The 14,741-nt window shown below is 27.6% G+C and overlaps 1 protein-coding gene across 1 annotated transcript; it reads right to left on the bottom strand.

Moving 5' to 3' along the window:
- Nucleotides 1–8,597: 8,597 nt before the first annotated feature.
- On the bottom strand, nucleotides 8,598–9,832 carry LOC145961305 (uncharacterized). The gene is made up of 4 exons (XM_083081356.1): nucleotides 9,484–9,832; nucleotides 9,054–9,279; nucleotides 8,860–8,925; nucleotides 8,598–8,777 (listed from the first exon to the last, which is right to left on the bottom strand). Exons 1-4 carry the CDS (start codon nucleotides 9,723–9,725, stop codon nucleotides 8,670–8,672), a joined length of 642 nt encoding a protein of 213 aa, XP_082937482.1. The 5' UTR covers nucleotides 9,726–9,832; the 3' UTR covers nucleotides 8,598–8,669.
- Between the last annotated feature and the right edge of the window lie 4,909 nt (nucleotides 9,833–14,741).

Here is a 14,741-nt window from a genome sequence, read left to right as displayed (position 1 = left end):
TATCGTATATAAGAGAATATAATGAATAACTATTATTTTTTAGGTTTCTGTTCACTCCTTCAAATTTATATGGTGAATATATGAATAAAACAACAGGATCCCTCAAATCCCTTAAATCGATCAAATCAATAATCGTGTCTTTCTTATGACGAAGCAGATTTTTAAATTAAAATTGAGAAAGGTTTTTTTATACTGTGGAATAGTAGTAGCGTGCTCCAAGAATTATGCCATATAATTTATTATTAAATTAAAAACATTAGCAGTACATTAATAAAACACATTCGTAAAGAATAATTTCTATGGATCATTAAAAAATATATATGTATAATCGACCAAAACTAGTCAAAATTCTTGTTTATTTTTTAAAAATTACGACGTTTCGACCATATGTTTGTGGTCCTTTTCAAGTATATATTGGAATATTGAAATCGATAATTAGATTTTTTGATTTTTTGGCGGTTTGAATAAAAACAGCAATAGACATGAATTGACTGTGAACAATTTGAATAACTTACGGTTCAGATAAAAGAGTATAACAATGTAAATCTTAATTTTGTAAACTCTACATATCACAATTACAAGATCATTAACGTCTTGCCAAATTTGAAAAAGAGAGATAAAACGTTATGTCAGTGTGAGACTTCGTCAAAAACTGAATATGTTAAATCCAAAATAATAAACTACACGATCTTTATTATTTTGTCATAGATGTTGTTTAAATTATCCGTGTCCTTCTGTAGGTTGATTGAGTTATTGGATTTTTTAATATAAAACATTTCAGCAATTTCTCTCTTTCGCACATATTTCTCATTGTGTAATATATTAGGTTTCGTCCAGTCAAATTCGTGTCCTGATTCTAATCTATGTTTACTTATAACAGAATGATTCGTTTCATGCAATTTTATATTGCTAAAATGCTCTTTCACTCGAGTACGTAAATGCCTTTTTGTTTGCCCAATATATGACATATTACAATTTTTGCAATTTAATTTATATACAACATTTGTTTTATCGTTATTATGTAAAATATCCTTATCACGTTTTATTAAGGTATTTAGTTTTTTTGTTATTTTATAGACAACGTTAAAGCCACTGCCTCGCAATAAACGGCACAAGTCATGACTCACATCTTTATCGTATGGTAATGAAATAAAAGATGTCCTGTCGAAATGTTTAAGATTTGCGTCGACGTTCTTGTTGTGGTCACGATTGTTTAAAAAATTAATTCTTTTTTGTATGTGTCGTTTTATGATATGTTCAGGGAAACAGTTATTGAGTAAAATATTATGTACTAACTCAATGTTTTTTTGTTGGAAACTGTCATTAAATAATAAAATTGCATGGTCAACCAAATTATAAATAGTATTAATTTTATATTTCAACGGGTGGTTGGAATGGTAGTTTATATACCTCCCAGACCACGTAGGTTTCCTATACCAGTTAGTAATAAGTCTGTTATCGAACCGAATGACAGTTGCATTTAAAAAACTGATAGACGAATTAACTTCAATTTCATAAGTGAATTTCAAGCGTTGGTGATAATTATTAAAAGTCGTTAAAATCTCGTCTATTTTTGTACGTGGCACTATGGCAAAAACATCGTCTACAAATCTATAATAAATGGGAACAGTAAAATTCAAAGAACTTAAACATTGTGTCTCCAGATCGTCCATCACCATATCTGCTAAAATAGGTGATAACGGAGAACCCATCGGGCTGCCGAAGATTTGTTCATAAAAACGTCCATCAAAGGCAAAGCAAGTTGAATCTAAAATCAATTCTATTGCATATAAAAACTGAGCTAAATTAAATTTTGTATTCTTAATAATATCATCCCAATGTTTTTTAATGGCATTTATGACCAGATCTTTGGGAATATTTGTAAATAATAAACTGACATCCAAAGATATCATAATATTATTATCATCAATAAACTTATTCTTAATATTTGTAACAAAGGACCAGCCATCCTTAACATGTGAATAATTTTTATAAGATTTAAAATATTAATAACAAAGATCAAATTGAATTAATTATAAAAATAATAATTAAAACTACGTGTGATTGGTCCGAACGATAAATCAAACGCTATAAGGAAGGCTTCTTTAGGACCAACCTTTTTTTCAAAAAAGTCTCTTAGAGGCTAAAGGGAAAAGTAAAATTCTTAACCTGTATCATTGCCTATTTTCAAATTTCATGTCGTGCTTCAAAAAAATTATCAGCCTCCTCCTTTACAGCTATTGAGTCATCGGTTTGCCATGGGACTATCGCTTGAGCATTGACTACTGAAAAATCCCTTCCTTTAACATGCGTTCTTTGGCAAAACGTCATGCGGGATGGATTTCGTTGGGATGTTTGAGCGTAAATTTGGGAGCCAACGGTTTTGCTAGGAACAAACGTTATTGCGAATTTAAGAAAACAAACCGTCGTCTATTGCGAAGGATAGTGAAGAATGTAATTGGTTCAACATCGTACGAATTTTATCACGAATAGACAACGTCTTGCGTCACAAGAATTTTCCGTTAATTTTGGCGTGTTATCTACTTTTAATTTAAATTTTATCGATTACGTTCACCAACTCGATCGCGATATTGATGTTTATTTTTACAATTTTGTCATTCGACCTGTACAGTGCTACTTTCCATTTGGTTCAATTTTCTATATTTGTCGATTTATTCTAGTAATCCTTTTATATGTTCTATTAAAATAATTATTGTCACAATGAGGACCGAAACGTTTGTATGTTTTAGAAATTATTTTTTTTTTAATTATAGATTTATTAAAACACGTATTATCACCTGCGATTTTTTGGTCCTAAACAAGTCTTCCTTATAGCGAATAATATTAATAACATATGTTAATATAACGCACTAATTTGTTAATATTTATATACAAGTACATTTAAATATTAATTATATGTACATATGTTATAATATTACTTACACATATAATATTTTATTATATACAACATTCATAATAATTTTATATTATATTAAAATTATAAATCTATACTATATTATTATCCACTATTAAATCACATATATATTACACATTAATATACACAGGGATGGGAAAGTTACTTTTTAAAAGTAACTCGTTACCGAGTAAAAAAAGTAACTCGTTACCGTTATTAGTTACTTATTTTTAAAAGTAACTAGTTACCGTTACCGTTACTTCAAAAGTAACGATTCGTTACTTTTCCCGTTACTTTTAATGTTAAAACAAGTTAGAATTAAATAAAAAATTTACTTTGGTAATATTTTTTATTAAAATATTAATATAAAAGCAACAAATTCTTTATTTTAAATTTACAAAACCGTAAAAAATTTAAAGAGATATAGATTTTAAAGCATTTAATATGTAACTTCACATGTAAATAAAAAAATTTTAATTTCCATTAAATTTATAAATACAGCTAAATTTGTCGATTAATCGATATTCCAAAAATTATTAATAATTTTTTATGAATTTTTAATGTTCTTGACCAGCATGACATTTAGTGAAAATGTGTCGTGCTAATAATTTTTCGTATTTTTAACGGCAATTCTGGATAGTTCTATAAAAGTTCTATCCTTTAGAAACATTTTTACGCAGAGTTCCGACCGTTTACTATTTTATAAATAATTATTTAAAAAATCTCTCTGCTTGAAAAAGGACATTAAAAATTATTAATTATTGAAATATCAGTCTGAAATTGCATATATAGGCTAAACTATAACAGAATTATTGGGAACTCTTGCTAAAAATAATAATATTCAATGCGTTTTGGTTCTTTAGAGGGAAAAGTGTCGTGCTAGATTCGCGAAGTTAGCACGACATTTTTTCGATTTCGATTTCTTAATATAAGGAATGCGAAACTCTTTTTAATTTTTATCAGGAACTGTAGAACTATGAAAAGTGCTATCAGAACTCTTAGTATTTTTATGAAATTCGTAGATTGTCGTGCCAGCTTCACAGACACCTCTGGAGTGATTAATGACATCATTGGTCAATCACAGTTATTTCATTCGTCTGAGGAATGGATGTGATTGGCCAGCTTTTAAGTTTGACGTAATATCGGACGAGAGCACAAAAAGAATGTAAATTTAGCTGTATTTATAAATTTAATGGAAATTAAAATTTTTTTATTTACATGTGGTTACATGTTAAGTGCTTTAAAATCTATATCTCTTTAAATTTTTTACGGTTTTGTAAATTTAAAATAAAGAATTTGTTGCTTTTATATTAATATTTTAATAAAAAATATTACCAAAGTAATTTTTTTATTTAATTCTATCTTGTTTTAACATTAAAAGTAACGGGAAAAGTAACGAATCGTTACTTTTGAAGTAACGGTAACGGTAACTAGTTACTTCTAAAAATAAGTAACTAATAACGATAACGAGTTACTTTTTTTACTCGGTAACGAGTTACTTTTAAAAAGTAATTTTCCCATCCCTGTCAATATTACAAAAATATTAATAATATTAATGATAAATATAGATGCATATACCAAACTCTCATCTAAAAATTATGCTTTTCTTTTTTATGTTCGAATGAATTCAAAAGAATGTCACTTACAATCATCATATAATCATGTCATAATAATCTGAAAATTAATTTTTATTTCTGTCCTCTTTTTATGTTGCATTTTCTCTCGGGGGAATGGACAATACACACTTCCCCTGTCTTGCAAATGTTAAATTCACGTTGTCAATTAAGACAATAATTTCTACGAAGGAAAACCACTTTCCACGAGAATTCGTAGCATTATCAAATCGGAGCAAAAATAAAAATAAGATAAAAATAAGAATATTAACTCCCTTCTTGTCTCCTCCGATAAGTTTTCTCCGTGTCTCCGTCACATTCTTATCAGCAATTTCTATTTCCCCTAGACAAAGATATTCCCGGGAAATCAATCGAGAACGGACATATTGCTTCGAAATATATCAAGAAGGGAAAAGTACAATATGACTGAGGATTCCAATGGGAATTGAGATGTGCTAGATTTCTTGTTTACCTCGTTTGCGTGAAAACTAGGATTGGCAACTATAAAAATTAATTTCGAAGTATATCGAACATAGCGCGATCGGAATCATAACGATTCTATATTATATTTCCTAATGCATCGAAAAATATTTCTCTAATATTTATATGTAGATTATTTCAATACACTTGCAACGAGATATAATTATATAATATACAATCATTTTTGTTAATTTTTCATTTTTACAAAATTCATTTAAAAAAATTTTTCATGTTTAAATAAAAGAAAAAATATGGAATTATAAAATCATATTCTATTATTCTAACATTCTCGACAAGGAATATTTTAGCGAGCAGAAGAAATATTTTCTGTCAAGATTAAAAACAATTTTTTCTCGATAAAAATGTTTCGCAAAACATTAAAAGCAATTAATCTTTTTTTTAATTTTTTATGTGAAAAAGAAGGAAAATAATTCACAATTAAAAATTTAAAAAAATTAATTGCCCGTAATATCTTGTAAAATTTTTATTGAGGAAAAATAGTTTTCTTTTTTAATTATTAAAGAAAAATCCTTAATTTATTGAGCAAAAATTTTTTTCTTTCTTAATTGCCTAAGAATTAATACACAAAGTAAACTTAATATATAAGAATAAATATTATGCTTGTAATACCTTATGATTTTCATCAGACGAAATTTATAATCCGCGTATGTGTACAACGATAATTTACGTTACGTAATAGATACTCTCGTAATCCTAACGTCCATATTAGAGCAAGTGGAATTTTTATCACGTCGTTTAACCACGGAAGCTTACGGGATGTGCGGAGACGACATTGCACACATCCTGTACTTTCTTTCAGGCTGACAGCGACGAGCCCTTGATGGTCGGAAGTCATCCTACCGGGCTCTTGATGGTGATCGGGGTGGTCTCGACCGGTATAGGCTGCAGCAGACCACGACTTCCTGGCATATATACGAGAGTTTCGGACTATGTTTCTTGGATTACGCAGGAGACACAATCCGGTCGATGATGGAGGAAAGTACAAACATGAGCTTTCATCTCGATGCCCAATTTCGTCTAATAAGAACGAATTTGATTCGCGTCGATAATTAAAATAATTACCTCAAATTAATATTATTTTTTCCTTATATCACATAATACAAAATTAATAATTCCATACTTGTAACTCTATTAAGATATTTTAATTTATATTAAATTATTTAATTTATATTATCTATTAATCTATTAAGATATTTTAAAGATGTTTAAAAGAAAGTATTTTTAAAACGTGTTTGAAACATCTTTTAGATATGCCTCTAGTTATAATTGTAATATAAATAGAAGAAGCAAATCGATTAAGTATGCAATTATATAGTGCTAGTCAATTAGGATAGACAATTAATCTGTTATTAGTGATAAAAAACGAAATCCTGATTTCAAGAGTAGTTATATATGTGATGACGTAATTAATATTCCGTTATATTGATAAAATATTGTACATTTATTGTTTATATTACTATAATTAGATAGCAAATATGATAATTGTTATTAGTTATCTGAAACTGAAATGTATTTATATATCACAATTCTCTCTCTCTCTCTCTCTCTCTCTCTCTCTCTCTCTCTCTCTCTCTCTCTCTCTCTCTCTCTCTCTCTCTCTCTCCCTGGCGAAAATAAGAAACTTTATAAAGCGTTAACAACCGTTGAGTGAGGGTTTTCTGAGAGTTTATATGCTTTTCAAACTTTGTAAGAGCACTTACATAACGCTGTTGAGTTTTGAATGCTTATCAAACGCTGCAGTGTTGCAATTTTTGTTCTACAAACTCTTTATATAATGTTACATGAAAGTTTTGCAATGCTGAGGTAACATTTTTCAGAGTACGTTCAGTAAACGTTGATACATCTTCGTGTACAGAGTTTACTCAGACTTTTCAAACGTTTACGATTACGCTATAACGTACAAACATCTTTTAAACGCTGCAGTGTTGCAATTTTTGTTCTACAAACTCTTTACTAATCGTTTTTAAACTCTCGACGAACTTCCACAAACGTTCATGTAAACGCCAAACAAACGTCTCATTTTTGCCAGGGCTGTTTATTTTCAAGACCTGTTATGTAACAATATCATTGCGAACGAAAATATTTTATTTATATAATATTTATTCATGTATTTCATAATTAATGTAGTAATAGATAAATTGCTTTTGATCGAATATATATATATATATATATATATATATATAATGTTTACTATAAGTCTATATATGTATAAATTCTATTATTAGATTTGTATATTTCTGTAAAAAGTATAAATTTTAAGTATGCACGTAATTTGATATACATATCATAAATATAATGTAAAATATGATTCACAATTTCTGTGATATAGAATATTTAGATAATACTTCTATCAGATCGTATATTCTGTTGCAAAATCGATTAAATAATGTTGTATTATATCAAATGAAATAATTGCTTTTATGTAAAACATAATTTTAAAAACAAGTTAAATGACTGTGATTACATGTATTATTTTAAACTGCTTTACAATTAGTAAGATGATATTTAAATACACGGATAGTACTTGAAATATTATATCAAAATATATCTAAATTTCACATGAAATTTTTCTAAATACTTAATAAATGTAGTTTACCGACATTCATTATCCGACTGAAAAAAATACACAGACAAAAACAATCATAAAATTATTTTTGACAAAGTAAAATTCAACAATTGTGGAAGTTTATTAAAAAATACCTGCGTGTGTAATCATTACGTATGTATATATGTGTATATGTGTGTGTAAATTCTTACAACATAGTGAAATTTTGTACAATATTAAATGATTATCTGTTTCAAATAAATGTTCGAAATATGAAAGAGAAATATTATAAAAATTACATTCAAAAAATTATATTTACAGCCAGTGAAAAATTTCTCTAAACACTTAATAAAGTAGTTAGCCGATATTCATTATCCGACTGAAAAAAAATACGATACAGACAAAAACAATTATAAAATTATTTTCGCATTAGAATTCAACTCTTGAAGTTTGTTAAAAATACAACCATCACATACATGTATGTATACACGTAAATTCTTATATGGTAAAATCATAAAATTGTATTGATATTACACAATTGATTAAAAAAAGCAAAATGTGAAAAGAAATAATTATATAAAATATATATATATTTATATAAAATATGATCATGATAAAAAATAATAGATAAAAAGATATATATAAAAAATTCAATCTTATTCAAGATTATATTTAATCTAGTCATTTATATGTTCCTATATAATATATGCCTAGTATAACATATGTATGTGATAATATACTTTGGCATAATATATACATACTTATATTTCTTGAACTTTTATTTATAAAAATCTTTATATATAGAATGACAATTATTTGTTGTAAATGAAAGTAGAAAAATAAAGAAGAAACATGTTAAGAAAAATCTTTACAATAAATCAATTAAGATATTCCTTATGTAGTGAAATGAAAATACCAATCAATATTTCTATTTTGTTGACTTCAAGTAACTTGAAATAATAAAATTTTAATAGATCGCGTAGAGTTTAGTTATTTGGAGATATAAAATAATGTGTATCATATGTAAGTCTTGTAAGATCTATTAATATATTCATTAATATTTTCACAATTAATTATAATTTATAACGTATAATAATTACACTCTTCTTTGTTTTCGTGGTCTAGGTGGACACCAACTTACTCTAGTAGCATCTGTAATTGATATAACATTTAAGCCTGCCATTTGAAAGCCTTTTATAGAAGACTGAAAAACACAACATTAGTCAGTATTAGAAATATATTATCTATTGAAAGAAACAAGTGATAATTTTTTTTTAAATACACACCATTCTACCTGCTCCAATACCTTGTATTCGTATTCTCACCATATTTACACCATAGTCCAGAATGCGCTGAATAACAGATATATATAAAGATAAATATATATATTCATTATTCATTCATTTATAATACATGTGTGTTTAACATAATACATCATATATAATTAAGCTTTTAAGAAACACATATAATCTATACTTACACTAGCAAGTGTTATAGCTGCTTGTTGACCAGCAATATTTGTCCCTTTCTTAGCATTTTTAAAACCTTCTATACCAGCTGTATGCGTCATTATTACTAGACCCTTACCATCAGTAAAGCTGAAAATCGTATTATTAGGAGATGATTTTATATTAACAATGTGTAAATCTTTAAATGGTACACCATTAAAGAGTCGATTTGGTGTATCTGCATCAGGAAATAGGTCCCTAAAAATATAATAAAAATAGATATTATTTTTTAATCAATAATGTGATAAGCCAATAAAATATAATGCAGTAAAATATAACTATGTACTAAATTTTTTTTAATTCATATTACATCTACCATTATAAAGATTGTCATTCATATCTAATATAATTAGAGATAGTTAGGCAAGGTTAGTTGTAGGGTGATGTGTAATTAGTACTTACTGTTGATTAATATTCAATGCTTCGACTGTAGTTTCTCCTTCTATTAATCCATATTTCGAGCCTCTGCCAACCTTCACTTTTTCGTTTTGTAATCGAATCTCCTTGCAACATGATATCGTGGTGCAAATGTTTCTCGAGGTTATAACATTTAAATTGGTAAACAATGAGGTTAATCGACCATCAGCTGACACGCTTCCCTTTAATACAGGAAATTTCGTCATACGTAAAACAGACTTAAACATTTTAGTTTAATAACTCAATAATATCTTATATTATATAAGAAATAAATAAGTGAGGAAAATTTTTAGAGGAAAACGGAGTAATCACTCAAATATATAAACAATATTGTCGCTATTGCCATCTCTGTGTTTCTTGCAATACTATAAGCAGAGAGAAGACTGAGAGGTGCCATGACCCGCTTTTAGATGATCACTGAAAGCGATATGCCCTCTATGAACATTAAAAACGTGGACATGAACTACAAAGCCAAAGTCCACGAATATTCTTTGAAGGTAACATATATGTTACCCTCTTTTTAATGTTTCCAAAGAGCGTATCATTTTCAGAGATCACCTAAAAGCGGACCATGATACCTCTCAGTTTTCTTTCTGATAATATAAATAATATAAATAATATAAATAAAAATATAAATACGCGGGATCGCTTATTGACAATTTCATTAGTTTTATTTGTTTACGTTATATTATCTCTATCTACAATTATTTATTTTATTCATTCAACAATTTATTTCATTTACTTATTTATTTTTCTTACGTGGTGGGCACTTTTTTTAATAATTATTAGCGGTTACTGAAATTTTATTTTTGCGTTTGAAAGTTTAATATTATGAATACATATCCATAGTTAAAGGGTTAAGAAATGACTCATACATATGGCATATGACACATTATATAAATAATTTATGTAAATTAACACAATCATATAAATAATTTATATAAATTACTTATCATATATCTCATTGATCCGTCCGTTATTTAAATTTTCTTTTTTTTCCTCCTGCTCTCTTTGTTGTTTCTCGTGGCACTTGCACTCACTTAAATTCCTCAAGGCACTTGCACTCACTCGCGCAAATACTCGCAATTGCATTTAAAAAAGAAATTCGACAATATACGAAGCGTATCGGATCACTACTTTACTTCAATTTACATAAATTATTATACATATTGTACATACATACATACATACATACATACATACATACATACATACATACATACATACATACATACATACATACATACATACATACATACATACATACATATACATATACAGGGTGTCCTAGACCACCCGTACACCCCTTTTCTTTCAAAAACTAAGCATTTTAGAGAAAAACGTTTTCGACAAAAATTGTATGGTTTTGAGGGGAACATAAGATGGTGTCATTGGTTTGATCTTGGATGGCATCGTTAAGGTGAGGTCAAGGACACCTTTAATTTCTTAAATGGAACCACCTATTTTTTATTGCATATTCTTATAGCTTATGTCGAGAGCTTTCCAAAACACTATAATAAAGTATTTTTTCATCAAGTACTTTTCGAGTTATAAGGCTTGAAATAATTTCTTAATTTTACATAAACTTTAAAATATCTAGTAAAATATTCATTTTTCGATTATCTTACCTTAATACTTTTATGTACAAAATAATGAGAGGAATCGATTGGTATAAAGAAAACACATAATTGTTTCGAAAAAAAAAATGTAATTGTTAATTGCAAATTACATTTTTTTTTTCGAAACAATTTTGTGTTTTCTTTACACCAATCGATTCCTCTCATTATTTTGTACATAAAAGTATTAAGGTAAGATAATCGAAAAATGAATATTTTACTAGATATTTTATGGTTTATGTAAAATTAAGAAATTATTTCAAGCCTTATAACTCGAAAAGTACTTGATAAAAAAATACTTTATTAAAGTGTTTTGGAAAGCTCTCGACATAAGCTATAAGAATATGCAATAAAAAATAGGTGGTTCCATTTAAGAAATTAAAGGTCTCCTTGACCTCACCTTAACGATGCCATCCAAGATCAAACCAATGACACCATCTTATGTTCCCCTCAAAACCATACAATTTTTGTCGAAAACGTTTTTCTCTAAAATGCTTAGTTTTTGAAAGAAAAGGGGTGTACGGGTAGTCTAGGACACCCTGTATATATATATATATCGCGATGAAAGTTCTCGAAGCGCATATTTCACGTAATTTATTCAAGTATTTAATCAAGTAAGAATCATAGAAACAGAAATCTAAAATAATTTAATTATAGTTTATGTGAAATTGATTTTTACAAGAAGAAATTATTACTTTAATGATATTTATAGAATCAAATATAATTCGACCGCGACGCTTTATCTCGTTCTATTTTTCAATTATTTAAAATTTAATTATTTAATTTAGATTCAATTCGCACAGCAAAACAATCATAAATCGAAGTAATTAACATAATGAAAAGCTTCGTGATACATCAATCCTTTAACAAATATTATTTAATTAATCCATATAATCTAAAACACTTCTAGACACTTTAATATTCCGTGTATATGTTAAAGTACGTAAAATATATCGGCAATGAATGGACAATAACACGTTCAGCCTTGGCGGCGTATGACGCGTTGTGTTTACATGTACGGCCTTGATATCATTCACACGGCAACATTCGAGGAATAAGGTGCGAAATACTTCGTATATTATTAAATTTTCTCTCTAACGATAAAACGCAATTATGACTAGTATTGAAACATAATTCGCTATGATAATTATAATTAATACTTGCTAAACTTTTAATTGTAATTACTACGCGATCGGGAGTGCTGTGCAAAGTGTCTCACTATTATTGCGTATACTAATCTTAATTAACTAATCTTAATTAATCTTGTTTTCGGGAGTGAATGCGAGTGCAACCAAGAAATAGCAAAGGAGAGGAAAAGCAAGTCTGAAAAAGCACTGGGCAACGTACTGAGCAACAATATCCGGTAAATAATTTATAAATTATTTATCATTTATATTTATTATTTATATCAGACTGTATTATTTATATCAGACTGTATTATATATATGTCATTATTTATATATTTAGATCATATTATATATTGCTTGTTCTCTCTCCCTCCCTCTCTCTCTCTCTCTCTCTCCCCCCCCCTCCCTCCCTCTCTCTCTCTCATTGTAAATTATCTAAATTATTTAAGTTTTTAAGTTATATTAGTATAACATATATATAAAATATTCTGGATTATCTTATTTTAATATACTTAAAATATCTATAATAAAATACTCTTGTATTAATTAATACTTTTATATTGATAGTAATATTTCATAAACTGCTTCACACAATAATATATTTAGATATTTTATGCATAAGGGATTCCATAATGAATGAATTGTCTAATAAATAATCAACTTTAATCAATAAATTAAAATACTTCTATAATTTAATATTCTGCGCGTGTGTATTTTATAGTACATAAAATATTTCGACAACGAATTATCAATAAAATCATGACTTTGGCGACGTAAACAGTAGCGCGTTGTTTATACATTACAGTTTTGCTATCATTTGCTCGGTGATATTCAAGCAATAAGTAATGATACGTTTCGTATATTAATTAATTGTTTAAATAATAAATAATTATTTCATTAATCTATAAATATAAAAACTTCTACAATTTAATATTTTGCGTTACAATCAGACAACTAAACTTTAAATTTTTCTAAAATGTGAACATAAATTAATTATTAATTAAATGACTGCTGTCTCACAACTTTATTTATTATTTTAATCCTTTCATTCTTATGATTCGTATATTATACAGCGTATAATACGCGTATCAGTAGCATACAGTAATACGCATTGCTGTAGCAAGTAGCGAATGATTTTGGTCTCGTGGAAAGGTCATGTTGTTCTCTTATGATATAATAAGTGTGTATATAAGTTTCGTATGATTATTTCGCGATTGAGAGTCTCGTGCAAAGTGCGCCACGTATTCGATTAATCATAATTAAATCGTGTTTTCGTGAGTGAGTGAATGCCACAAGAGGAAATAACGAAAGATACGTAAGAGAGGAAAAGGAAGTATGGAAAAGCAACAGATGTAACGTAGTAAAACGAAGTAAAACAATCGAATTATATATGCAAATAATTAGCATAACGAAAGGCTCCGTGATAAATTGTTTAATAAATAAACAATTTTAATCAATAAATTAAAATGCTTCTATAATTTAATATTTCACGTTAATGTATATTTTATAATATATAAAATATTTCGGCAACGAATTATCCATAACACGATGTTCGATTTTGGCAATGTAAAATATAAACAGTAGCGCGCTATGTTACGGCTTTGTCATCATTCGCACTGTGACTCTCGAGTAATAAAGTAGTGATGAGAAACGCTTCGTATATGGTAATTATTTTACTAAACACGATTACGATTAATATCGAAATATAATTTGCTATAAATATTAACAAAAATTAATCAATTAAAAATTAATTAACGACATGAAACTGTATCTCAATGATAAATCTTTATCGAATCGTAATTATTCATTACCGCGATTAAAAATTGAAACACGGGATACATAAAAGGGGATAAGAGAATTAATTATGTTATGATCTTTCGATCATTGATGTTTATTATAATATTTCTTTAACAACCTAACATTAAAATTAAATATATTTGGACTAGTGCTTTAAATTTTCTCAATCCTTGTTAATTAAACAATATACAATTTAATCGAGAATCGATTATATTATAGGAATCCAAAATTTAAATAATCACTTCGATCGTTGCCATTTTTACGGACAATAATTATTATTTTAATACTTAGAGTCACAAATATAATTCATCCGTGTTACTTTATCGTACTACTTGACAATCTAAATATAATTTGGGATGTGAGAGAACGCGAAGTAAAACAATCGAATTATAGATGCAAATAATTAGCATAACGAAAGGCTCCGTGATAAATTGTTTAATAAATAAACAATTTTAATCAATAAATTAAAATACTTCATTAATTTAATATTCTGCGTTAATGTATATTTTTATAATTTATAAAATATTTCAGCGAATTATCGATAACACGGCGTTCGACTTTGGCAATATAAAATATAAACAGTAGCGTCCTATACGTTACCGCTTTGTCATCATTCCCACGGTGACTCTCGAGTAATAAAGTAGTGGTGAGAAACACTTCGTATATTGTAATTTTTTTTACTAAACACGGTTACGATTAGTAT

Source organism: Camponotus vicinus, unplaced genomic scaffold, assembly GCF_025532165.1.
Source record: "Camponotus vicinus isolate PSW18456_S1 unplaced genomic scaffold, iyCamVici1.0 SCAF_11, whole genome shotgun sequence".
NCBI classification, from domain to species: Eukaryota; Metazoa; Arthropoda; class Insecta; order Hymenoptera; family Formicidae; genus Camponotus; species Camponotus vicinus.
Note: the sequence above shows the minus strand (reverse complement) of the source record. Positions and strands in the feature narration are given on the sequence as shown.